Raw genomic sequence first — 26,326 nt, forward strand, 5'->3', positions numbered from 1 at the left:
TGTTGAGTATATTTCCACTCAAGTTCAAAAACTTATTTATAAATTCCATCAATTAAGATAATAAGAAAAGACCCTTACGATTATTTAACAAGCTCTGGTTGAATCAATTATAAACTATTGCATAACGGCATGGGGTGAAACAAGTAAGACCATCCTGAAAGCTCTTATAATTACCCAAAAATATGTTCTGCAGGTAAGGTTTAACAAACCAAAATTGTATTCCTCGGATATTTTATTTAGAGAAGCTAGTTTGTTGGTTAGGCTTCTGTGTAAGAATCCACACTACTTCCATTTCATATCTCACACTAGACAAGCTTTAAATAAGAATGTAACTATCCCAAAGAGACCACAAAAACTAAATGTCAAAAAACCTTAACATTTACCTCAGCAAAAATCTATAATCAACTTCCCGTAGAACTCAGAAATAAACCCTATAACAAAATTAAAAGTAGAATCCACGACTGGATATTAGATGATAACGTCACTTAGTTAGTATGATACACACAGTACTAATTCTTCTTGTTTTTTCCCCTTCTTGCCCCTAATTTAATTTAATTCTATTTCATTTTTTGAATCATTTTTGTTTATTATTTTCTTAAAAATTGTTTTTATTTTAATTAATTAATTTGGATAGACAGGCAATGCATACACAGTATTTTTAAAATACCATTGTGCATTGGGTATTCTTAGCGGCTAAGCAGTTGTTATTTTGTAATGTTATAATGTATTATCTGCTGAATATATTATATTAATATTATTATTATTTATATGTCCTAAACGTCTTACTTTCGGATCTAGGGGGTGTTAAAAGTTTTTGTTTTTAATAACATTACTACCAATATACAGGGTGTCCCATTTTCGTATGTTTTATGGAGCTTTTCGCTTATGAAAAGAGATAGAGAGATGCGGTTTTCGCAGCATTGTGTTATTTTTCAATAAAACTAAAGATGCACTAATCAAATTTGCCATAGCTATCTAGTTTTTGTGCTATAGGGTAATTTAAAAAAAAAAGGATTTGTAGATATTTAGGTGTAGAATACAGTACAAATTTTCTTTAAAGGTCACGGTTTTTAAGATATTGACTTAAGTAGTTTTTTTTAAACAAGATACTCTATATATTTTGTTAAAATCTGTTTCCGCTTGCCAAAAGCTGTATAATTATATAATAGTTTTCAAATATAAGGTTTTATTTCTACCTCACAATCGCTGCTCATAAATATATATTTTGCATTTTATTGATTTAATTAACGTAAACTTCATACTAAATAATGCTTTATTAAACCGGGATTTTTTTTACTTGCATTTAAATGATATTTTACCGATAATTCTAGGAAAATACCAGGACCAATACAAATTAACAGAAAATGTTAATAAACACATAATAAAAATTAAAGGAACAAAAATTCATTTACCTCTTGTAATTTTATAGGTTTCAGCAACAATCTTATCCATTTGCTCAATGTATCTTGGTATATAATCATTGTATTTTTTTGTGGCTGTTAAAGTCAGTCCATGTACTGTTGACAATTCCTGTAATTAAAAAGAAAATATTAAAAATTTAAAATTAATATAAAAAGTGTTTCCAAAAAAACACATTTTCGAGTTACAAAGCCACAAATATTAACAGATAAATACAATAAATTCAACAATGTAACAAATAAAAAAATCGAATTCCCTAATAAGTATAATATAAAACTAATAATAGGTGGTGTATTAAATGTTTAAACAACTTACAATCTAATCAATTTAAAATTATTTATGCCAGATAGATCGACATCAATCTGTAACTGAGCATCATTGAACCAGCTGCATGCTCTATATAAACGCCCTTTCTAGGCCAAATTGGTGCCATAACTGTTAAAATAAACCGCATTGTGTCTTCTTGTATCGATGAGGGAACAGTGAAATTTAAAGCTGATAAAAGATCTGAAGCATCAATTTGATTGTTGCATATCTTAAATAAAAACACTAAGCTTTGTATTCTGTAATATTCCAGCCATCTTTGAAAGCATTATGGAAACTATGTTGGAATTATGGCTGGTTTATCTGGATGACTTTATAAAGAAAAATATTTGAAGAAGCGGTATTTGTTAAACTCCGACAGGCCAACCTCTAACTACTAAATCCTAAAATATAATATTAGTAAATAGTGTCAAGATCGAGATGAAGAAAAAGCAATCAAAGATTGGCCACGAATCAGTAGAAAACACCAGATAATAATATTTCTAAAAACAGAAGATGTGTAACAAATTTTGCTTTATCGAAAATGGTATTTAATTGGTCAACAGATTGTTCGTATACACCCATTCCAGTCGTCCAGAGCCGTCCTGGTCCAAAAATTTGAAGATAACTTATTTTAGTACAGTGCTATCAGAGCTAAAAAGAAACTATTGTATGACTAGGGGAGAGCAGTTGATAATAGTAACAGCTATTATACGCTATCACAAAAATTTGTATGGCCAACGATTCATTCGTTGGAATGAGCCTGCTTCTCTGAAATGATGGCTGTAAAAACTATCAAAGTAAGACTTTATACAAGAACAGGGAAATAACGAACATCACCGAAATGCCTATGCTGTGTCCAGAAGAGCTTATTTGAAAGCTTGTCAATATTATCTTAAAAAGAAATTGGAACAACAACGTGAAATTTTTTTTATCGTAAGGGCATTAATAGTTTTGAAGAGTGAGATGCATCTATTATAATCTAGGTATATATACAGGGTGATTCATTAAGATTGGGCAATCTCTGAACTAGAGATACCATACACCAAAATATGGCGATTGAGCTTAACATGTCTTATACAAATGTTGCAGGTTTACGAGATACAGGGTATTGAAAGTTGGAATTTTAATTTGAAATTTCTTAATAGTTTTGTGATTTTAAGCAGTCTTGAAAATTGGCGCTTTATGTGTTGAGACATGAAAATTACGAATTTTGTGGCGAATGTAGCATTATTTATACAGGGCGTTAGTTACACCCTATTACTTATGTAAATTACAACATATCTTTTTTGGTTTGGAGAATGGTGTCCATGTTCTGGGATGTATTTTTATAGGTATTTGCTAGCAAACACAGTAGAAAATAAAGGTCTTATTTCACCAGAAATTCCTTTTATTATGACGACCGGTTTCGCGATTACAATATCATCGCATCATCAGGTCGAGGACTAAAAGTAAAAGACACAATTTACATAGATACTACGCTTATCGAAAATTGGTAAAATACTGAATAAAATCGAATTTTAAAGCGTACTTACATTGTTAAAAACGAGATTTGTCAAAACAAAACAAAAGTACATATAGAACGGTACAGTTAAAATTAAGCGAGTAAATCTTATCGTAAGATAACAAATAATACACTTAGGTTTAAAACAATAACATCTAAAAAGCACCGTTACAACACAATAGACAAAACGATCTAAAACCGCCATTCAAACTAATCTGACCAACAGAGTCATCTATATCTAGTTTTCATAATTAAGAAAGAACGTTATAAAGAAATCTATATTTTATATCCTATAACCGAATGGGTACTAGATAGCGGTACCCACAGTAACTTTAAAATATATTTTTTTTTTTTTAAACTGTTAAACAGATGTCTCTACCAGTTTATATTAAGAAAACAACGGGGTTTTTATTAAAATAAATTAACCGGAAAGGGAGGGAAGAGTTATTCAAATAAAATATTAATTAAATTAGTTTCAGGAATGTTAATCTGAATATTAAGAGATTTGTCATATTCTTTTTTGAGAGATCTTTTAATCTCGAGTAATTCAAGATTATTTAGATTTATGTTGTCCTGAACTCTATGTAAGATCTTGTAATTATCTAGTAGATTCGATGGGTGACCGGTCTCCATAATATGCTTAGCAAATAATGACTCAGGATTGCCTTGTCTAATGCATCGGTCATGTTCGCTAAACCGAGCTTTAAAACTACGCTTCGTTCTACCTACATAAAAATAACCACACTCACAATAAAGCTTATAAATTCCTTTACAAGATAACGGATCCGTTTTGTCTTTATTATTAATCAATAAGTTACCTAATGAATTGCTCGATTTAAAGGCAACCTTAATATTTAAAGAAGTTAGAACTCGTTGGATTTTATAAGAAACTGCTCCATTGTATGTAAGTGAAATGAACTTATTTACTGGCTGATTACTTAATATTGTTTGATGTGGTATGTAGACATTTTGGAACGCATTACGTAATAGAAATTTATTTTTTATTTTGTCTACTAAATTGGGAGAAAAATTATGAGTTTGGGCAATTTGTTTGATAATATTCAACTCTCTATCCCTGCTTTCAGTTGTTTGAGGAATCTGTAGTGCTCTATTTACATAACTATTTAAAGCTGCTACTTTATGTGAAAAAGGATGGAATGACTCATTGTGTATGATTGTTCCAGTGTGGCTAGGTTTTCTATATATCTCAAAATCATGTTTATTATTTACGTTTTTAATAAGTAAGTCTAGAAAGGTTATGGTTTTATTGATTTTCACTTCTAATGTAAATTTTATTTTTGGATGAATGTTATTAATGAATGATAGAAAATCACTAAGATTTTGTTTATTGCCATTCCATAGTAAAATGCAGTCATCTACATATCTATAATAATACAGTATATTAGATAGGTAGGGGTTGTTATTCAAAATATTATTACTTTCGAAGTGATTCATAAATGTATCAGCTAAGAGGGGGGATAATGGAGATCCCATGGCTAGGCCATCCTCTTGTATATAGGTTTCATTATCAAAATTAAAGAAATTTTGTTTTAAGCAAATTTCTAGGATATTTATTATTTCTTGTGTTTCGATATTAGTCAATGTAGAATTAAATAATTTGTTTTTAATAATATCTACTACCTCGAATATAGGGATGTTAGTAAAGAGATTTGTTACATCTAGAGAGATAAAAAAGGCATTTTCAGGGATAATGATATCTTTGATTTTGTCCACAAGTTGAATATTATTTTTTATAGTGTAGGGAAAGTGACAATCTATAGTAGTAATTAAGTGATTATTAAGCCATTTAGCTAATTTATATATTGGAGAGTTAGTGTATGCTACCACCGGTGTTATGGGCATTGAAGCAGGTATATCTGATTTATGAACTTTAAGAAGGCCATAAAGTTTAGGAACATTTGTGTTGTTAGCTGAAAGAAAATATCTTAATTGAGGATTGATTAAATTTGTACAAAATTTTAAGGTGTCATTCACTTTTTTGATAAATGATGGTAATCTTGCACTCTGTTTTCGAAAATTATTTTCTTGGATAAATTGAGTCACTTTAGTGTCATAGTCATTTTTATTTAAGATAACAACACAGTTTCCTTTGTCAGCTTTTGTCAGGGTTAAGTTTGAATTTTGTAATTTATTTTTTATAGATTTAATTAGTGTCGAATTGAAATCACCTTCAGTTTTATTAGGTGCATTTTTAATTGACTTTAACTCAGTTCTTAAAATGTTACTACACTGGGCTCTAATTTGATTTATATTATCTGCTTCTATATTCTGTAGAACCGTTTCAGTTTCCACTGTTAACATTTCTAAATTTTGTAAGGCTTCTTTTTTATTATGGATGACCGGTCTGTATTTTAAACCCCTAGATAAAAGTGCTAATTCTTTATCATTAAAAGTTGTATTAGAAAAGTGAAGACAAGGTTTATGAAATTTATGTATAACATCAAATTGTTCTATCGAAGGTCTGTTGAAAGCAATCTGTTTTTCTTGTTTTAGTTTACTAAGTTTTCTTTGTAAAGATACAATTTTTGTGTTTTTTAAGTGTTGCATTTTACAAGAAATATTTCCTAAAGTATTATTGAGTTCTTGAAAAGATAGCCCTGTTCTTAGTCTATCATAAATACATTTAAGTTGAATGTCTATATTATTAATGATAATATAACTTTTTCTAATCTCTTCTCTTATAAAATTACCTCTCAGTGTATTTAATAAGCGGCTGTTCCTGTTAGATAACCTTTGTTGGTTGAGCTTGATATGTATATACTTGGGGGTAAGTTTCCACTTCAGGCACTGGTTGTTGAAGTATATACTTGTATTCTTACATGTCTTTTTTACCATTAGCCTCTCGTAACGTCGAACACAATCTGCCAGACTCGCAGAATTAATAGTTTGGAGAATGGTGTCCATGTTCTGGGATGTATTTTTATAGGTATTTGCTAGCAAACACAGTAGAAAATAAAGGTCTTATTTCACCAGAAATTCCTTTTATTATGACGACCGGTTTCGCGATTACATCATCGCATCGAGGATGGCCTAGCCATGGGATCTCCATTATCCCCCCTCTTAGCTGATACATTTATGAATCACTTCGAAAGTAATAATATTTTGAATAACAACCCCTACCTATCTAATATACTGTATTATTATAGATATGTAGATGACTGAATTTTACTATGGAATGGCAATAAACAAAATCTTAGTGATTTTCTATCATTCATTAATAACATTCATCCAAAAATAAAATTTACATTAGAAGTGGAAATCAATAAAACCATAACCTTTCTAGACTTACTTATTAAAAACGTAAATAATAAACATGATTTTGAGATATATAGAAAACCTAGCCACACTGGAACAATCATACACAATGAGTCATTCCATCCTTTTTCACATAAAGTAGCAGCTTTAAATAGTTATCTAAATAGAGCACTACAGATTCCTCAAACAACTGAAAGCAGGGATAAAGAGTTGAATATTATCAAACAAATTGCCCAAACTCATAATTTTTCTCCCAATTTAGTAGACAAAATAAAAAATAAATTTCTATTACGTAATGCGTTCCAAAATGTCTACATACCACATCAAACAATATTAAGTCAGTATTTAAACAATATTTAATCAGCCAGTAAATAAGTTCATTTCACTTACATACAATGGAGCAGTTTCTTATAAAATCCAACGAGTTCTAACTTCTTTAAATATTAAGGTTGCCTTTAAATCGAGCAATTCATTAGGTATTGATTAATAATAAAGACAAAACGGATCCGTTATCTTGTAAAGGAATTTATAAGCTTTATTGTGAGTGTGGTTATTTTTATGTAGGTAGAACGAAGCGTAGTTTTAAAGCTCGGTTTAGCGAACATGACCGATGCATTAGACAAGGCAATCCTGAGTCATTATTTGCTAAGCATATTATGGAGACCGGTCACCCATCGAATCTACTAGATAATTACAAGATCTTACATAGAGTTCAGGACAACATAAATCTAAATAATCTTGAATTACTCGAGATTAAAAGATCTCTCAAAAAAGAATATGACAAATCTCTTAATATTCAGATTAACATTCCTGAAACTAATTTAATTAATATTTTATTTGAATAACTCTTCCCTCCCTTTCCGGTTAATTTATTTTAATAAAAACCCCGTTGTTTTCTTAATATAAACTGGTAGAGACATCTGTTTAACAGTTTAAAAAAAAAAAAATATATTTTAAAGTTACTGTGGGTACCGCTATCTAGTACCCATTCGGTTATAGGATATAAAATATAGATTTCTTTATAACGTTCTTTCTTAATTATGAAAACTAGATATAGATGACTCTGTTGGTCAGATTAGTTTGAATGGCGGTTTTAGATCGTTTTGTCTATTGTGTTGTAACGGTGCTTTTTAGATGTTATTGTTTTAAACCTAAGTGTATTATTTGTTATCTTACGATAAGATTTACTCGCTTAATTTTAACTGTACCGTTCTATATGTACTTTTGTTTTGTTTTGACAAATCTCGTTTTTAACAATGTAAGTACGCTTTAAAATTCGATTTTATTCAGTATTTTACCAATTTTCGATAAGCGTAGTATCTATGTAAATTGTGTCTTTTACTTTTAGTCCTCGACCTGATGATGCGATGATATTGTAATCGCGAAACCGGTCGTCATAATAAAAGGAATTTCTGGTGAAATAAGACCTTTATTTTCTACTGTGTTTGCTAGCAAATACCTATAAAAATATCTTTTTTGCCTAATCAGTTATGGCTAAAACGACTAGAAAATCTAAAGGCAGTTCAATTTTGAATAAAAAAGGTACACTTCTTTATTTCATGTAACTCTATCAGTTTTTAAGGTATTTGCATTTTAAACATTCAGCGTAAAAAATCCTAAGCCACCGTTATTACATTGGCTTAATAGGAATTTATTCTTTTAAATTACTACTGTGCTGGGTAACAACAGTAAAGACAACAAATAACAATCAGTAACAAAAGAAAACTTCAAAGTAAATGCTCAAAATGCCCGCCTTCCACTTCAATACACTTTGTAAGGCGTCTCCTTAAAGATCTTTGAATATGAAATAACATTTGTCGATTATTTTCGATAATATTAGCAGCTTCTTGAATTTTCTGTCGTAATTCTTCGATGAAATTAATTGTATCTTTGTAAATCATGTCCTTCATGTGTGACCATATTGAGAACTCTAGAGGGTTTAAGTCTGGACTTCAACGTGGCCAAACAAATTCACTGCCAGGCCCAATTCAACAGTGAGGAAAATGTTCATTCAGGTATCGCCGTACTGACAGAGAAAAATGTGGCGGCGCCCCGTTTTGCATAAACCACATGTTCAGCCTTATGGCTACTGGTACATCTTCTAGTAGTTGGTTTAACTGTTGTTCAAGTAAGTTTAAACAGAGGGGCCCGTTCAGATTAGGAGGAAGTTCAAAAGAACCAATAGAAAAACCAGATATCACACCACACCAAATATTTACCTTAAATGCATGCTGAAAATGTCGTTCCTTTAAGCATGTAAATTTTCGGAGTCCCACAAATGATTGTTTTTTCCAGTTAAAAACACCTCGTCTAGGAAACGTCGCCTCATCGGTGAAAAGAAGGTCATTAAAAAATACATAAAAATACCTGGTTTTCGGATTGTTTATTTAGCATAAACTGAGCAAACTGTAGGTGAACTGGTAAATCTTGAGGTAGCAAATTTTCGACAGGAGTATAGTGATATGGACAGAGATTCTCTTTCTTTAAAATTCTCCAGATAGACTCCAGAGTACTGAGATCTGGATTTTACGAAATGCGAGCTAAAACCTCTTCTTCATCATCGACGTTGATATTTTTTGGAGCACCATTTAAGGTTTTAGGACGAAAACACCCTGTTTCGCCTAGGCGGGTATAAATACATCTGAACAGTTTGTGATTGGGTTGTCGTCGATTTGGGTATAATTCTAAATAACTTTTGCCTTCACCAAGTCCACTATAATTTGACTGAAAAACGCAAACCATATCACGCATTTCACTGTTGGAATATTCATTATGACGTGGCATTCTCTTATTTTCGAATTTTTACTGCAAATAATACACTCTTACTTAGTGACAGTAAAATTGTAATATAATTTCTTTACACGAAAAACTGATAAGTTCTGAAACAAGCCTACTTGAAAAAAAGTCAATGTAATAACGGTGGGTTAGGATTCTTTACGCTGAATGTTTAAAATGCAAATAACTTAAAAACTGATAGAGTGACATGAAATAAACAATAGTACCTTTTTTATTCAAAATTGAACTGCTTTTAAGATTTTCTAGTCGTTTTAGCCATAACTGATGAGACAAAAAAGATTTGTTGTAATTTACCTAAGTAACGGGGTGTAACTAACGCCCTGTATAAAAAATGCTAATTTCTCCACAAAATTCGTAATTTTCATGTCAAAACACATAAAGTCGCCAATTTTCAAAACAATACTGCTTAAATTCACAAAATTATTAAGAAATTCTAACTTTAAATATCCTGTATCTCGTAAACCTGCAACATTTGTATAAGACATGTTAAACTCAATCGCCATATTTTGGTGTGCAGTATCTCCAGTTCAGAGATTGCCCATTCTTAATGAATCACCCTGTATGTATGTCTAGTCTGAAGTTTCTGATGATGGTTATGTCGTATTGAATTATAAAGTACAATTTGTCGTCCATTTTTTTCTTGGAAGTTAAATAATAAAGTACATTTTAAGAATTTACCTCTATAGCCTCTTGCACTTGACTGCCAGAAGCGGGATCTGTACCACACACCACGACAAATTTATCCCAGTGAAATGCAATCAACAATGCCACCACACTTTTCGAGACCTTACTGGAAGGCGGTAAAGTTCTTGCAAATGTCGTAAATGTCGTTCGATCGGATACTTTTGTGTCACTGCAGCGCTGTAATATAAGAGAAACATACTAAGAAAATATTTATACTTCACCTACTAATTACTAATAATAATATTACTGTAATAAAGCAACATTGATTTAAAAGAATCAATGAACAAGATCAAATAAAGTTTTGAAAAAACAATGTATTCTCCATAAGTAATGTAATTAAATCCAGTTAAAATGTATTTTACTTCGTTAAAAGCGTTTTATTTATAAAAATAATTACTACTCATAATTACAAATCAAAATTAAAGCAACTTAAAGCTAATCTTACAGATCTGCCTTAAATTATAAGTTCTTTCTGTATTTATACATAATGGTAGTAGAGCTGTCTAAGCGGTTCCATGATGGAAGAATCGTGCGTGGACAACGTCAGAACTAAGTCAGCGATTCTCATACTAAAGGAATTAGGTCAACAATTTGCCGTCAGTGGAAAAATTAATGTTTCCAGTTCCAAGAACTGCTGACTCTGGTTTATTGCGAAATAACACACGTGGTTAGTTTTGACTTTAAAAAAGTTATAGTTTAGGTGAAGTTACTTGGACAAGCATAAAAACTAAAAACGTTTAGCACGCGGCGTTTTCTTTATGAGGCATTGGCGTGCATTTTTGTTTCTCTGGTTTAATATATATATAGTAAATAGGTTATTCTACAATCAACAAAAACATTTATCAAGTCACGCAAAAGTCATGGTTAGATTTAATGACACATATTTTTCACACAGTTTTTTTTTAATTATTAAAAAAATTCAAAAAAATAAAATACATAATAAAATACTCATTAATTTTAATGTCAATGCTATTTAACCTTAAATTTTTATCTTAAAAAACAGTACTGTAATTTTTTTTTTATTAAGTAGATATAATTATTTATTAACAACGTATATTGTATTTAAAAATTGTAATTCAGGTTTAAAATATATTCAGGTCGAATGTCATGTGTCAAGAAATTAATACTCTCCTAAAATTTGATCGGTAAAACGGTCATAAACTAATACAATTTATTATCACTAGTGTCAAAAGGCCGCCAAAATGACATTTTTATTATTCAAAAGTTCAGACGAAAGTAAATAAAACAAAAGATCAACGGTATATAGCAAATAGAATAACAACAAAAACTACAGTATAATATAAATGCGAAACCGATTTTAGGTTGTGCCAAATCTGCACCATGTTAATTAAAACACACTGACAAAATTCAAAATTGTTATAATTTATTGTTACCATACGCATCCTATATATAGGTCTGTACTATATATAGGATGCGTGCCATATCTTAAGAAATGGTTGATTTTTCGAAACTTTATTTCCACGTATAAAAGGGGTGGTCCAATAGCGCCCAAACAAGATATATAAATTTAAATATTTTTTATACAAATTTTGAAATAACACATTTTTAGGCACAAATATTGCCCTAACTTTAACCACCTTCTTATCTCTTATATTTACCGAGATCCCAATAGTGAACTAGGAATTTGTAACACGCTGTATAATTGTCCGTCAGAGGAATAGGATTTTTTTGAAATAATCATAAAATCATTAGTTTTTGCTTTAGGGAAAATTTATTGGTAGATCAACATACACAAAGATATAGCATTTGATAATACTCGGATGGATTTTCAGTTGTGGAAAAGAATATCAGGCATATGGTGACCGTTTCCATCGACGCAGTTTTGAAGGCATTCGCGGAAATTGGCCTCTACTTTTTGCAGCAAATCTCTATTGATTTCACTAATTTCCTGGCAGATTACATCTTTCAATTCATCTAATTTATGACGATTATTTACATAAACTTGAGGTCCCGAAGAGGTCATAAAACGTCACCGAATCTTGAAATTAAACGGTTGGCAAACAAAGGACGAAAAACAGCCATGGATGCCCTGGCGGTGTGTGCTGTGGCTCCATCTTGCTGAAACCACAAACGGTCACGGTCAATACGTCTTCTTTCTAACTCGGGGATAAAGGTGTTTACCATATTAACGTAACGTTTGGACGTTACTGAAACGGTAACCCCATTTTCTTCAAAAAAAATAGGAACCTATCAAGCCGGATTTGAATTCAATTGAAATGCTTTGAGTCAAGGCACCGAATGTAATCTGACACACACCCCTCCCTTCTCTAATGGCCAATCGTTACCTGTCCTAAAAATGTTCGCTCTTTGTGCCGCACCCTGTATAATATCTAGTAAAAAATGACGTTTATAAATAATAGAACGCAATACAAATTAATATTTTACTTATATTCGTTTATTTGAAGAAAACTGTAAAATAACAATAATGAAACATATAAAATAATTGCATTTCCTATTTTTGAGCGCGCGACTCTGTTTCATATTCCCGGCCCGTCCACAATGCAAACCCATCAGCATCGAGAGAATCTCGGATCTTCGTCTGTTTCACGTTATCCGCGTCGAACTTGCCTATCTTTATCTGATTGATTGTTGATTGGTGGCCGTGGAAAGACTCGAATCGACCGTAAATATATACGGGAATCGATCACTCAATATCGTAATATATTTAGCAGTTTATTTTAATGCATATATTTAGTATGTTGATTATATTTTGTACAACATAGTCAATTTTGGAGCTTGACCAAGTATAGGTAGAAAAGTTTATAAAGAACCGGCTGCTCAATATGCGCACAAACCCATTTTTCAAGACAAAATCGATAAAAAATCCGGTGGTAGAGAGAAAAGACGACCGCAATATATTTTTTCTCGCTTCTTATTAAAGAAACCGCAAGAACAAAGCAGCCGCCGTACTTCCTTTCTTTGTACCTGCCGGAGATTTAAAGCCTATGACGTAGCCTGAAGGCCTACTCAGTGTCGTCTCATATGGGAAGTGAGTTAATCGTGTTATAAGGCATTTTAAATCTGTTGTGTGTGTTTTTTTTTAAGTATAATAGTGAAATAGATTATAGTTTTTTAGTTAGACTATCCGATTTTTATTGTAAAAGGTAAGTAAAATTGGTTTAAATTATTCAATTGTCTAATAATTTAAAAAAATAAATGAAAATTAATTACTGTTAAAAATTATATTATTTAAAATATACTTTGATTTTAAGAGACAATTTAATATTCAAATTGATCTAGAAATCGCACTCGTCAGGACAATAAAACATAGTGAGGATGTTGTATTACAGAGTTTTCCTTCAACTACAATAGTACGGCACGTTATTATATAAGTAGTGTTACAGATTTGTGAGTTTTTCTTTCAAGTTCTTCAAAAGTTATGTTAGTTTTTTCTTAAAGTTAACTTAGGTTAAAAAAGAAACCTTTGATTTAAGAAGATGGAATAAAAAATTATTCATTCAGCTTATTACAGATCGTATGAAACAAGAGATAGATCGAACGATAAAATATAAGTTTATTTACATACAAGTATTTTTATCTGTAGAAACTCGAATAGAATTTGCTTACTTGCAGAGCGTTATTGACAAGGCACAGTTCACAGGCCACAAATATAATCTTGTCACTTTTTACTGTTTAATAATATGTTGTACATCTGTGATATAAACGTAAATGTACAAAAAAACGGGAGGCATTTTTCACAGTGCCCAGGGCGGCATTTTTTGTAAATCCGGGCCTGGAGAATATATTTGTTCCATTATGGCTAAAAATGGAAGGATTATTGATTTCTTTTGACAAATTCTAATGACATTAATGCATCTGTTTGCAACAAATAGAATTATGGCTCAATATTTCCATATATTTGACAAAGATATACTAAAAACATTAAGTCTAATATGGTAACCACTTGTTAGGGTCATAAAGTTTAATTTAAAGTTTTATAATAATCAATTAAAAAAAAATACTTAAACTGTAATAAAATTTCAATATTTTTTAGCAATAAATATTTTAATTTTTATAAAATTTATGTAAAATAAAAATAATTTTTTTAGCTTAAACCGACAAAAAAAACTAATTTAGATTAAATTACAAAAACTGAAAACTTCGTAAGAACAATTAAATAAAAAAATGAATGAGAAAGAGGGAAATTAAAAAAAAAACCAATTGGTCTTTTACATTAAAATTAATTTGTATTTAAGACGAATTTCTATATTTTGAAATAATTTTTTTATTTTTGCTTTGCATATAGCCTTTAAAAAAATTAATAAACAAAATAATAGGTATTTAACTTGTAGGTATATATGTACAGCCTAGAGTGTGCATGTGTATATTAATTTTTTTACTTTCTAATTTTTTTTTAGATGTCATCTAAGAAAGTAGGCAAACAAGGACAAATAATTCACAGCCAAGGGAGAGAGATTATTTCTAACGTGGCAGCTTTTATGAAAAAAGAAGCAGAGCAAGGAATTACTATTCCTTTGAAAAATGTTAGGTAAGTGAACAATATAAATTCATATTTTATTGTAGGATGTTTTCAAATTTTAATTTTTATTGTATTGATAACTTACAATAATAGTATATAATTATTTTAGACAACGTACGTTAGCTGCCACTCGAGTATCCCAGTCAACTTACAGAAGGGTGGTCCAAGAGTCAGAAGATATAGAAAATATACCTTCCTGATCCTTTACCAGTCCAAGTAAAAAAAGGTTAAGAAAATCTCAGAAGATTGGTAACATTACTTTGACCCAAATTAAAGATATAAAACAAATAGTGTATGATTTCTACATAGTTGAAAAAAGAAGACCTACTCTAAAATGTAAGTACAGTATATTTTAGGCAGTTGTAAAACCCAAGTAATTTACTTACCCTACATTGCAATATAAAACCAGAATATTTTATTATTTAGACAAAAGCGGCACCTGTTAAGTATTTTTTTGGGTTTGACATAAAATAACCATATGGAGTATATTTATTTATTTACATTTTTAAATATAAACTTATTATGTTATGTTATTTTCTTTCCAGTAATACTTCAAAAGCTTCTTGATCGGGCTATTATTCAAGAGCCGATAAGTACACCAACCTTATCAAAATTGCTGAAAACAATTAAAAAAAAACTGTTTGCCTCCATACCACCCAGAGCTTAATTCGATAGAAAAAATTTGGGCAACTGTTAAGAATTGGATGTCGAAACTTTGACAAGGCAGAAATTTGCGAAAATTTCTAATGATGAGTGGATAAATATTTGCCACCATATAGACAACATAGAAAAACAATATTTCGAAAGTCATCACCTTTTTGATGAAGAATTGGATTCTTTGAAATTTACAGTAAATACAGGCTCATCTGATGAAGAGATCGAATGGTCTTCATCGGATGAATCTGATTTAGGTTGTAATACACTATCTGATAGTGAATAAAAATATATAATATGTTTAATAATGAAATAAAACTTTAAGCTTATACCAATTTGTTTCTTTACACAAGTCGTTTAAAATACCTAATCCTTGTAAAGAATAATTTTCAGCTACCTATTTGAAGTCCTGTTTTAAAAATAATTAGCGAACTGCATCCTCCTGTAAGTAAAACTATTTTTTATGGGCACATCACAATGCTAAAAAATATAATTGTAATTTATCTACATTTTTTTAAACGAATCTCGGAGCAATTATATTCAAATATATGCATTCTTAGTTAGTATTTCAACTAAATCAAACGCACTTATAATATCGCTAGCTATACCTACTAAAAATCTAGGGCTATTTAAACTCTAGTACAAATAAATATTAATAATTTCAACAAGTGTGCCGCCTCCACTGTCTTCAGACCTCGACATAGTCATCTGACCCGATCGATAGAATAACGAGATGCGCGGATTTTGCCGCCTGTTGATGTCACCGGTTCTTTATAAACTTTTCTAACTATAACTTCTCCTAAACTATAACAACCCCGTCATTTAGTTTAAGGCTGATGCCTTGCAACAACTTTTTAGGACGAGATCAACTTTGTGGTTTCTTTAAGGTGAACTGCAGATCTTCTTCTGGAAATGAATGCGCTAAGTATAAAGCCTGGTTCATAAATTTGTACGGTAAGCAGTAAGAAGTAACACGTATGATGCAAGGAAAATAAACTACTAATATTCAAATGGAGTATTATTCTAAATATGAGTAGTATTCTGCCGTATGCCGCAAGGCGTAAGACGCATGAAATGGTTGAATTTCATTTCTTGCGTCATAGTTCTTACGGAATCGTAAGTGATCGTCAATGTTCGCCAATATAACCAATCAAAATGGGTAGGCTAGTAAAGATTTAAGAGAGGAAAATATTCAGAAAGAGAGACATGATGAAATTTGCTACGTTTTTTTACTTCCTAGGTTTTTATATTATGAATTTGCACGATCCTTACCACATGGAGCTTTACTTCTTACTTCTTACGTGTTACTTCTTACCGCATACCGTACGCAATTTATGGAAGCTTTGGAGTTTAAGGTTATATTAATTCTCAAGGTTAATGGGAAAGCATATTAAAGCCAAATGTCTTAAGTTGTCTTATTCTTTATAAGTCAAAACACGCAGAGGTTTTCAAATGATGTTTCACTGCCTGTGCCGATAACTGAAGATGCCTATTTTTTGCTGTCTGGCAACTCTGAAGATGGTCCATTATCCGTTAAGGGATTAGAATTCGCCTTTAACATTTGGAATCTTCCTGTTCTGTTGATGTCTTATGGATCCTACCGACTGCGTCAACTGTTATCTCTTTAAAACTCTAGAACATGGTGGAAGAATCGGGCGTAGGAATGATAGATCTGCGTCAGCGATTCCCATGGTGAAGGAATCAGAGAACCGATTTACCAATTAGCGGAAATACTAACGTTTCCAATTCTTAGAACTATTTAAGGCTAATGATCAAATGAAAGATATTACTAATAAAACCTATTTTCATTATTAACTAAATTAATTTATTTAAAACATAAAAAATATTCTATACCGGGTGTCTTAGGAAAGTGGTTCGCCCCTATAACTTTTTTAATTTTTAAGTTAGAAAAAATAAAATTTGGTAAGTGGGTGTACCATCCAAATTGATATTGGCTGACGTATTTAGTTGTTTTTTATCACTTTGGGTTTAACCGGATATGATTCTGACTTTCTGATTTTACATAGGACCCCCCAACTTTTTTAACATATTTTGATAGAAAATTACAATCCAAGAAAAATGACACCCCATATGTCAACTTTTGACACCTAACCTTTCAATTATTCAATTTTTTAAATTTCAATCTAAGGTGGCATTAATAATTTAAAATCATTTATTTTACATGATTTTTTTTTATAAAGTTGCCTTCGTGTCTGGTAAGTATTTTATACTTCATCATTAAACTCCAACATATTTATTAGCAATTATTCTATTTTATTCCAGTAAGGAAATATTGCAAGGTCAGGTTTAGGTTACCATAAGTACATTCACCTTAAAATAGTTTAGTAAGCATTATAATAAATGGAGTAATAACATTCCCAGGATATTGAGTACGATGACACCAGTTTGTTGCTGAACTATTAAAAAGTATATTTAAATCAAGCCGAATGTAAGAATAGAATGATTATTAATAAAAAGTCATTAAACTAAGTAACATTGGACTTTTATTATACCTCGCGCCATATTCGAAATCTATTTCCATCCTGCACCAGTGTGGAATCTTAAAAAAAATTAAAACTTTTTTTTTCTTTTTTCCCGATCAGAACGAGATTGTGCAACCGCGAACGTTACAACACCTTAGTCCTATTGAAAATTAACTTGATCCTTTCAGGACCAGTGATTAGCTGAGCTAACCACAATTTATTAAATTTCTACGTAAACGTCTAAAGGTCATTTGATCTAACCACAATGCATAGTGTGTTGCCGAAGTAGTATATTATATGGAAATATTACATGCATGCTCTAGATGGCAATAAATTTGGTTTTTATTTCGATATTTGGTTAGGGTAAAAGGATTGTTTTGTTTTGGTGTAAACAAGTGCATTTGCTTCACGTTTTGAAGTGGTTTTGATAAAAAATGGCAGGTAAAAACATATTTTCTTTACAATTATTTGTTAGAAATTAATTGTTTTGATAGTTATCATCAATTTGTTATGCCCATTATTTTTATTTTTGTAAAACAAATGTGTGGTATCCCGGTCTAACCACCAGGCATCAGTAAATCTGAGAGGTATCAGAAAAGTTTAAGATTATTGGTTTACAGGAAATTTACGAATGGTTTGAAATAAAGACTTTGACTATAATAGTCTCAGGCGTTCCTTTGTGATTTCCAAATCTAATAGGAGTGAAATATATCTACATTTGCTATGGATATGTATGAATATTTTGGATACTATGGATATTTTTATTACTAGTGATTTATTTTCACAGAGGGTTTATTTCTTTTTTTTCAGGTCCGTCCAAGATTACTTGGAGGTGGGAAGAATTAGAAAATCTACTTCCTGGCGATTTTGAAAATTTAATCAGTAGCATACCATCTGATAACAAATCAGAGGTGCCTTCCGTTAACGAAGATGATATTTGTGACGGTGAGGACATTTTGGATATAATGGCAATGGACGTTGATATATTAGAAGATGTCGAGAAACAGCAAGATATACCTGCAGCTGTAGTTATACCGAACTATGAATGGGAATCTGAAGATGAGGTTCCTTTGGCGCAATTACAGTTACAGCTTAGAAATACTATAATACAGTGCACAAAGCAGACAACATTTTGTACACAGGTTGACCCATTTACTGAAAATACTGGACCCGTTATACCGCAAGATCTAGAAAGTCCTACTGATATTTTTTTGCATTTGTTTACGTTGGATCTAATCGAAAAAATTGTATTCGAAACTAACCTTTATGCCATTCAAAAACAAGGTGGCAATTGTAGTTCATTTTTGCCAACAACTTCAGCTGAAATAAAAGTGTTCCTTGGTCTGAACCTTCTGATGGAATTAAAACCTATACCCGCTATCGTGATTATTGGTCGTCCAGAATTGAACTTAGAGATGATTATATGAGTACTGCTATGTTCAGGGATGGCTTTGGCTGGTTGTTAAGCAACTTACATTTGAATAACAACTCAACTGAACCGAAAAAGCAAGATGACAATTATGACAAAGCTTTACAAAATTTGCCCACTCCTTGATGCCTTATCAAATTCTTATCAAAATTCATTTATGCCAAGTGAGTACCAAGCCATAGACGAATCTATGATACGATTCAAAGGAAGAAGCAGCAATCGACAATACATGCCGATGAAACCGATCAAGAGGGGATACAAGGTGTGGGTAAGAAGTGACGAAACAGGATTTATGTCGCAATTTCAAATTTATACGGGTAAAGTTTTAAATCTTACTGAAAAATCCTTAGGTGCCAGGGTTATAAAGGACTTATCTAGAGAATTAGTTGGTAAGAAGCATAAATTATACTTTGATAATTTGTTTAACTCGGTTGAACTGCAAAACAGTTTACTGTTGGAAGGCATTTATGCATGTGGAACCGCCAGAAAAAATAGAAAAAAATATGCCAAACGACTTGCGTCACGATAAGCATTTGAAAAGAGGAGAATCGGACTATCAGGTATCTACAGGAGGAATTGTAGCTTTGAAGTGGATGGATAGAAAAAGCGTTCTTTTTATTTCAAATTTTCACGTTCCTGCCAACCTGGAAACTGCTTTTTAGAAGAAAAAAGACGGCTCTAAAGAAGATGTAGAATACCCATCACTTGTTAACGATCATAACCGGCACATAGGGTACGTCGACAAGTTTGACATGTTAAGGTCACTGTATGAAATAGATAGGAAGTCACGAAAATGGTGGCACCGAATTTTTTGGTACTTTGTGGATGCTACAGTCATTAATTCCTACATCATCTACAAACAAAGAATGCCAAATACTATGACCTTGAAACAGTTTCGGCTTTTTTGTAGTGAGTGGGTTAGTTAGTTCAAATCCAGAACAAGCAAAACGTGGTCGGAAAAGTGCAGAGAAACCCCCAAATAAATTCAAACCTCTTGTACCTCAAGAAGTAAAATACGATAAAAATGCTTATATGCCCATTCACACTACTTTTCTTAGATGTGCCCAATGCAGTAGCCGCAAGGAACCACATTGAACCATATGGAAGTGCTCAACATGTAACGTCGGATTATGCCTGAAAGATGTGAGAAACTGTTTTTACGATTTCCACAAACCATAGTGAGTGACTAGTGGTTAGTCCAGATAACCGCCGTTTATTTTTTTTTTTCAAAAATAGACACTTATTTTTTTTATACTATTTTATGTTCAAATACCCATTTAAATAAATATTTTTTGGTAGCAACTGTTTTCTTCGTAATTTAATTAATTCCGTCCTCAAAGGGTTAAAACGATTATTTAATAAAAATTCTCTTTGGAAAACGTCAAACTGACGCGAGTTAAAACGAAAACAACGCGCAGGGTAGCCAATCACAGCGAGACACACTTTTGATGAGCAGCGCCGAGGTGGCTACTCGGCGAACCCAGTTATCGTTCAATTTTGCATACGCGTCACCTCATTTGAGATGCGCGGAGATCAGCCTCCTTATATCCAGTCTCCTTGGTTTTTATGCTCTTTATGCTGTTCCTAAACCATCTGTTGAGAGATATAAAATCTGTTTGATTTCTAATAGGGTTGTTTTCATTGTCACCAGGTGATGCCTAGGTCCAAAGTCGTCGAGGAGGTAGTTCATAAAAGGTGTTTATGATGATCAATTTCTTTTCCCGGCAGCACTGCATGAATCACCTCGTTCATGCCAATTTTGGCATTAAAGTTCCCCGAGATTTAATTCAGCTCATGTTTCTTCAGGTTTTTGGTTAATTCCTCCAAATTCGAGTAGAACTTTTCTACAGTTTGTTCATCGCTGTCGGCTGTAGGAGCGTATATTTTTATATGGTTTGTATTTATTGGACTAGTTTATATTTGAATCATCAGCATTCTCTCATTGCGGGCTATGAAGTTGCTGGCATGTTGTTGAAGCTCTTGTTTCATCATAACGCCCACACCATGCCTGTGTTCTCCGTTGTTACATTATAAGTACCATAGCACCATATTGTCATGCTTGCACTGTCATGCGTTTGGCCATATCACCTCACTAAGACCCGGGACCTCTATGTCCATTCTGCGCATCTACAGAACAACGTTTGTTATTTTCCCATCGTTGTATTGTAGTATTAATCGCCTGTAAAGAATGTTAAATAAAATATCCAGTGATTAACACAATTAAACGTATATAATACATTCGTACTGATCGCCTGTAAAGATTGTGTAATAATATACACAATTTAACGCATATAAACCCATCCAATAAGAAAATGACATTTATGGCCATACGTGTTTATTCACTATAGTCATCTATGGTACTGATTGATTGTCTGTAAGGAATGTTATACTTTATACTGAATTTAAAAATAATGTTTTCTTCTATACAATAATTGATACAATATAACGCTTATACAGGGTGTTTCACTATGCGTGGATCGAGGCTATATCTCGGAAATTGTCAATCTGACCTCACTGAAATTTTTTTTCACGTTATAAAAGTGGCCAACAGAAAATGCTGGAAATAATTTGGCTACTAGAAGGCGTAATTAAAAGGTCAATCATTGAATTCTAATTTTTTCCGAAAAATGTCAGCCTAAGATATAATTTTTTTAACATAATTAGAATTCTTGGAATATTTTCCATCATTTTGGTCAAAGACTCATTGGTATAACAACCTGTATAAAATAGGGAAAAATAGTGAAAGAATAATTATTTAAATGACTATAACTTCTAATCTTTTTTATTTGTCAAATTACGGAAGTAAGAGGTTTATGAAAAATAACAAAATTTCTAAAAACTCTGAAGTTATTATAATAAAAAGTGAATTTAAATTAAATATCATAATCCTAAATAATTTAAAACATGTTTAAATGCCAACAATTGTATTGAAAAGAAAGTTTTGCTTTTGGAAATATCAGTTTAGCATCTGATCAGTTTGTTTTTTATGTGATAAGGTGGTCCTTTTAATTATAATTTTAATTGATGTATTAGTTAGTGACCAGTTTTACGATAGACCTTTAATTATCGCCTCGTATACTATACATATTTCTTTTTATAATCCTAATAGTTGATAACCATTTACCACTCTAATATATTTATTTATTTTAAGCGAGTGCACGTTTAGTTATAATTACGTCATTTACTTCTAATTTTAATGTTAATTCTACAATAATATTAGAACCCTTACGTACTTTTAAGTATTTTATTTTTGCTTTAATAGTAAAACGGACAAACTCTATTCGAGAAAATAATAACGAAAAACTAACTATATTTGAACGTAATTTCATGCTATAAAAAGGGTTTTTTTATCGATTCCTATTCACAAATTTAATATATAAAAAGTGCAAAGCTTTTACAACAAATATCAATAATTTATTTCAAAAACTACTAAAATCTTATTAGTATCATAAAAAATATTGATGGCCTTGATTAGGGAACAGTTGGCACACGTCAACTCTCTATAGGCTACTTCGCCGTTACTCTTTTTTTATGCGCGAGACAAGGATGGAACTATAAATGGTCTCATAGTAGCGGAACATCCGAACTGGTCTGCAATTATTTTGTCACATTTTGTGTTTCTAGAAACGAGTTCTTTTTTTTTTGTTAAATTTCAGTTTGGCTTGTGATAAGTGGATCATAACTGATCTATTCTGGAACCAAGAGCGGGAAAGTATTTAATATTTCAGATTAATAAAGTTTAATGTCCTTAATGTGAAATCGAAAGAAAATGTCGCCGAATTGCCGACATGTCGGCCTTTATTCATGTCATCTTCAGGGCTGGAAATGACACATTACAGTTTACAATTAAATAAACAAATTAAAGCATTAAATCAAAAAACACTGAAAAACAGGCCTGCCATGCCAAGGCAAAAGAATGTACACTGTGTCTCAATTTGGTTGTATTTGCAGGTTATCTCTGTTATTTTTAAAGATAGAGATGTGCGGTTTTCGCGAACCTATGTCACTTTTTTGTAAAACTTTTATTGCCGCCAACAGAATTGAGATACCTTTTTTTGTTTCTGAGATACAGGGTGAAATTTAAAATTTTCACTTTTTGACGACTTGCTCTATCTCACGAACCATATAAGTTATAAAAAAAGTAAAAACTGCTATGGATAGATAATTTTAAATAAAGCTCAGAGGCGTAGTCAAAAATTTTATTAAAGGCATTATTTAAGAGATATGACCCAAACTTGCATTTTTTTAAATGGAACACCCTGTATTTTTTCATACCAATAAATTGCGCTATTTTTTCCGATTAAAATGATATATAACACTTGGTATCTTAAGTCATGATAAATAGCCAAAACATGCAAAAAAAACAAATCATAGCGAAAAAAACATTAGTTGGCCATGAAACAGAAAAAATTGAAGTTGGCTCTTTAAAGATGTCAGTATGAAGCTGTCAATAATTGTTTAGAATTTATTTATTTCGAACGAAAGTTTTTAAGTAAATATTTTAGTATTTTTCTTAAGGGATAGAGCGTGATTTTTAAGAATGACTAATAATTTTGAAAACAGTCACAAATATGACATGATAGCTTGTTTTATTGAGTGCCAAGAAAATAGTGCCAGGGCATCCGATTTGTATTTAAACAGGTATGTGTTAGTGTCGTTACCTAATATTTGCTATAATACTTAAAACAATTTTTCTAAGATATCCTGAAAGGCGTCAACCAAACAAGTCTATTTTTCGGAGAATAAAAATGAGGTTGATTAATAATGGATTATTTACAAAGCCAAGAAATAAAAATTACCATAGGCAAAATCAGGAAAATAATGAAATTGCGGTTTTAGCAAGTGTTGAGGCAAATCATTCAAATTCCTGTCGAAATATTGAAACTAATGTAGGAGTGTCAAAGAGTCAAACACAGCGAATATTAAAAAAAAATAAATATAAACCATACAAAGTTAACATAGTTCAACAATTACATCCCGGGGATGCGCAAAGACGAATAGTTTTTTGCAATTGGTTTTTAGAGCAAACTCGAATTGTTCCAAATTTTGCCAGAAAAGTTATATGGTCCGATGAAGCATATATAAGTTGCACTGGAATTTTTAACCGTCATAATAACAGGCATTGGTACACTCAGAATCCATACTTATTACGGGAACGCCAACAACAGGGCAGATTTGGATTTAGTGTATCATGCTTTATTTTGGGCACTAAAATAAAGTATGTTTTTTATGAACACACTTTAACAGCAGCCAGATATCTGGAAATATTGCAGCGGATTTTACCAGAACTTCTAGATGAGATACCGTTGGCATTTTTAAATAGCATATATTTTCAGCAAGATGGGGCGCCAGCTCATAATTCTCAAATAGTAAGGCCATTTATAATCGAGACATTCGAAGATCGATGGATTGGTACCCACGCTCCAAATAGGTGGCCAGCTAGATCACCGGATCTTTCGGTTTTGGACTTTTTTGTCTGGTCTTTCTTAAAAAACAAAATTTATTTAAATGTGGTGCATAATTTGCAAGAACTTCAGGATGCTACAGTTCAAGCCTTTAAAGCCTTGCAAGCAAGGCAGCTTATTATTTTAAATGCCTTGCGGAGAATAACAACTCTATGCCAATTATGCGTTCAGGAAAATGGCAACCATTTCGAGCAATTTAATTAGTTTTTACAATTTTTTTTATAGGACTGTAGAATTAATAAATAAAAAATAGCTTGTTAAGGTTCTTTGTTAAATTTATTCACTTGTTACAATATTTTTTTAAATAAAATTGCTTAAAACAAGAGCTTATGTATCTAAGACTTTTAAATATTATATAATTAAAAGGTTTTTATTTGGTTATAAAAACTTCTATCACGGTATGATTGACATCTTTAAACAGCCAAATTCAATTTTTTCTGTTTCATGGCCAACTAATGTTTCTTTCGCTATGATTTGTTTTTTTTTTGCATATTTTGGCCATTTATCATGACTTAAGATACCAAGTGTTATATATCATTTTAATCGGAAAAAATAGCGCAATTTATTGGTATAAAAAAGTACAGGGTGTTCCATTTAAAAAAATGCAAGTTTGGGTCATATCTCTTAAATAATGCCTTTAATAAAATTTTTGACTACGCCACTGAATTTTATTTAAAATTATCTATCCACAGCAGTTTTTACTTTTTTTATAACTTATATGGTTCGTGAGATAGAGCAAGTCGTCAAAAAGTGAAAATTTTCAATTTCACCCTGTATCTCAGAAACAAAAAAAGGTATCTCAATTCTGTTTGCGGCAATAAAAGTTTTACAAAAAAGTGACACAGGTTCGCGAAAACCGCACATCTCTATCTTTAAAAATAACAGAGATAACCTGCAAATACAACCAAATTGGGACACAGTGTACTCTCAAAAAGCAAGTTTTGAGAAATTAAGGTTTTCCTTATTTTTTGTGCCCTGCGGTGATTAGTTGACGTATCTTTATAAAAATTTGCGTACCTATGTTTTTTTACCATACCTTTTAGACTATACTAAGCTCTATAAATATCAATTTAACGCAGTTATGTCGCTTACATTCTTTTGCCTTGGTAATTATTTTTAAATACCTAATTTCAAAGAATGGCAAAATAATGTATTGGCTTGCTTGTACATCATTTTGCCATGGTTTAACATGCGTAGAAAATTCGTAAAATGTGTCAAAACTGTGTATATTTTATACATTTATATCGCACTTCTGGGATTATAAATAAAATTAAAGGTAATATAAAAGGTTTTTATTAAGTAATATAAAATGTAGGAAAGATTAAAGGAACATAAAAGTAAAACCCTTAAAATAAAAATTAAAAAAAAATCTAACAAAATAAAAACATATTTGGAAAATGCATAATTAACAAAAATTTAAATAGAAAATATGCCAACAAAAACACGTTTGAAAAATACATTTAAAAAAAACAAAAATTCTAACTTTTGCGTTTGCTTAGAAGTAAAATAAAATGTAAGAACATGTTAAAGAAACGTAAAAATAAAACCCTAAATATTTAAATAGAAAATTCTAAAATAATGGCACATTCTGATGCTCATGCATATAATTGGTAATATATCAGATAGTATTTTATTCATTAGTAAAATATCACAAAGTTTAAAATAAAACGGAAAAAATTAATCTTAAACGTTAAGGTTAAACACATAAAATCATTAAAGCCCTTCTTTCAATAAATCTTCCGCTTCTGTTGAAGAAATATCCTTCCAAAATCTTTTGCGCGAGGGTTCCACATATAAATTCCTTAAATTTTT

General features: G+C 31.2%; 1 protein-coding gene and 1 long non-coding RNA gene across 4 annotated transcripts in view; one reads left to right on the top strand and one right to left on the bottom strand.

Moving 5' to 3' along the window:
• LOC126734760 (guanylate cyclase 32E) overlaps window positions 1-26,326 on the bottom strand; it is a 261,555-nt gene that overhangs the window by 143,015 nt on the left and 92,214 nt on the right. For 2 of the 3 annotated variants that reach the window (XM_050438480.1, XM_050438481.1), the window contains 2 exons: window positions 9,977-10,159; window positions 1,413-1,530 (listed from right to left, as the gene is read on the bottom strand). In XM_050438480.1, the coding sequence (XP_050294437.1) occupies window positions 1,413-1,530; window positions 9,977-10,159 (301 nt within the window). Of the gene's footprint in view, window positions 1-1,412; window positions 1,531-3,257; window positions 3,537-9,976; window positions 10,160-26,326 lie in introns of those variants that run through there. The other variant, XM_050438482.1, reaches the window with a different exon arrangement.
• Window positions 7,482-10,343, top strand: LOC126734761 (uncharacterized). The gene is made up of 2 exons (XR_007660164.1): window positions 7,482-7,760; window positions 9,985-10,343. It is a non-coding gene; the product is annotated as an uncharacterized LOC126734761 (long non-coding RNA).

The sequence above is a fragment of the Anthonomus grandis genome, chromosome 4 (genome assembly GCF_022605725.1).
Source record: "Anthonomus grandis grandis chromosome 4, icAntGran1.3, whole genome shotgun sequence".
NCBI classification, from domain to species: Eukaryota; Metazoa; Arthropoda; class Insecta; order Coleoptera; family Curculionidae; genus Anthonomus; species Anthonomus grandis.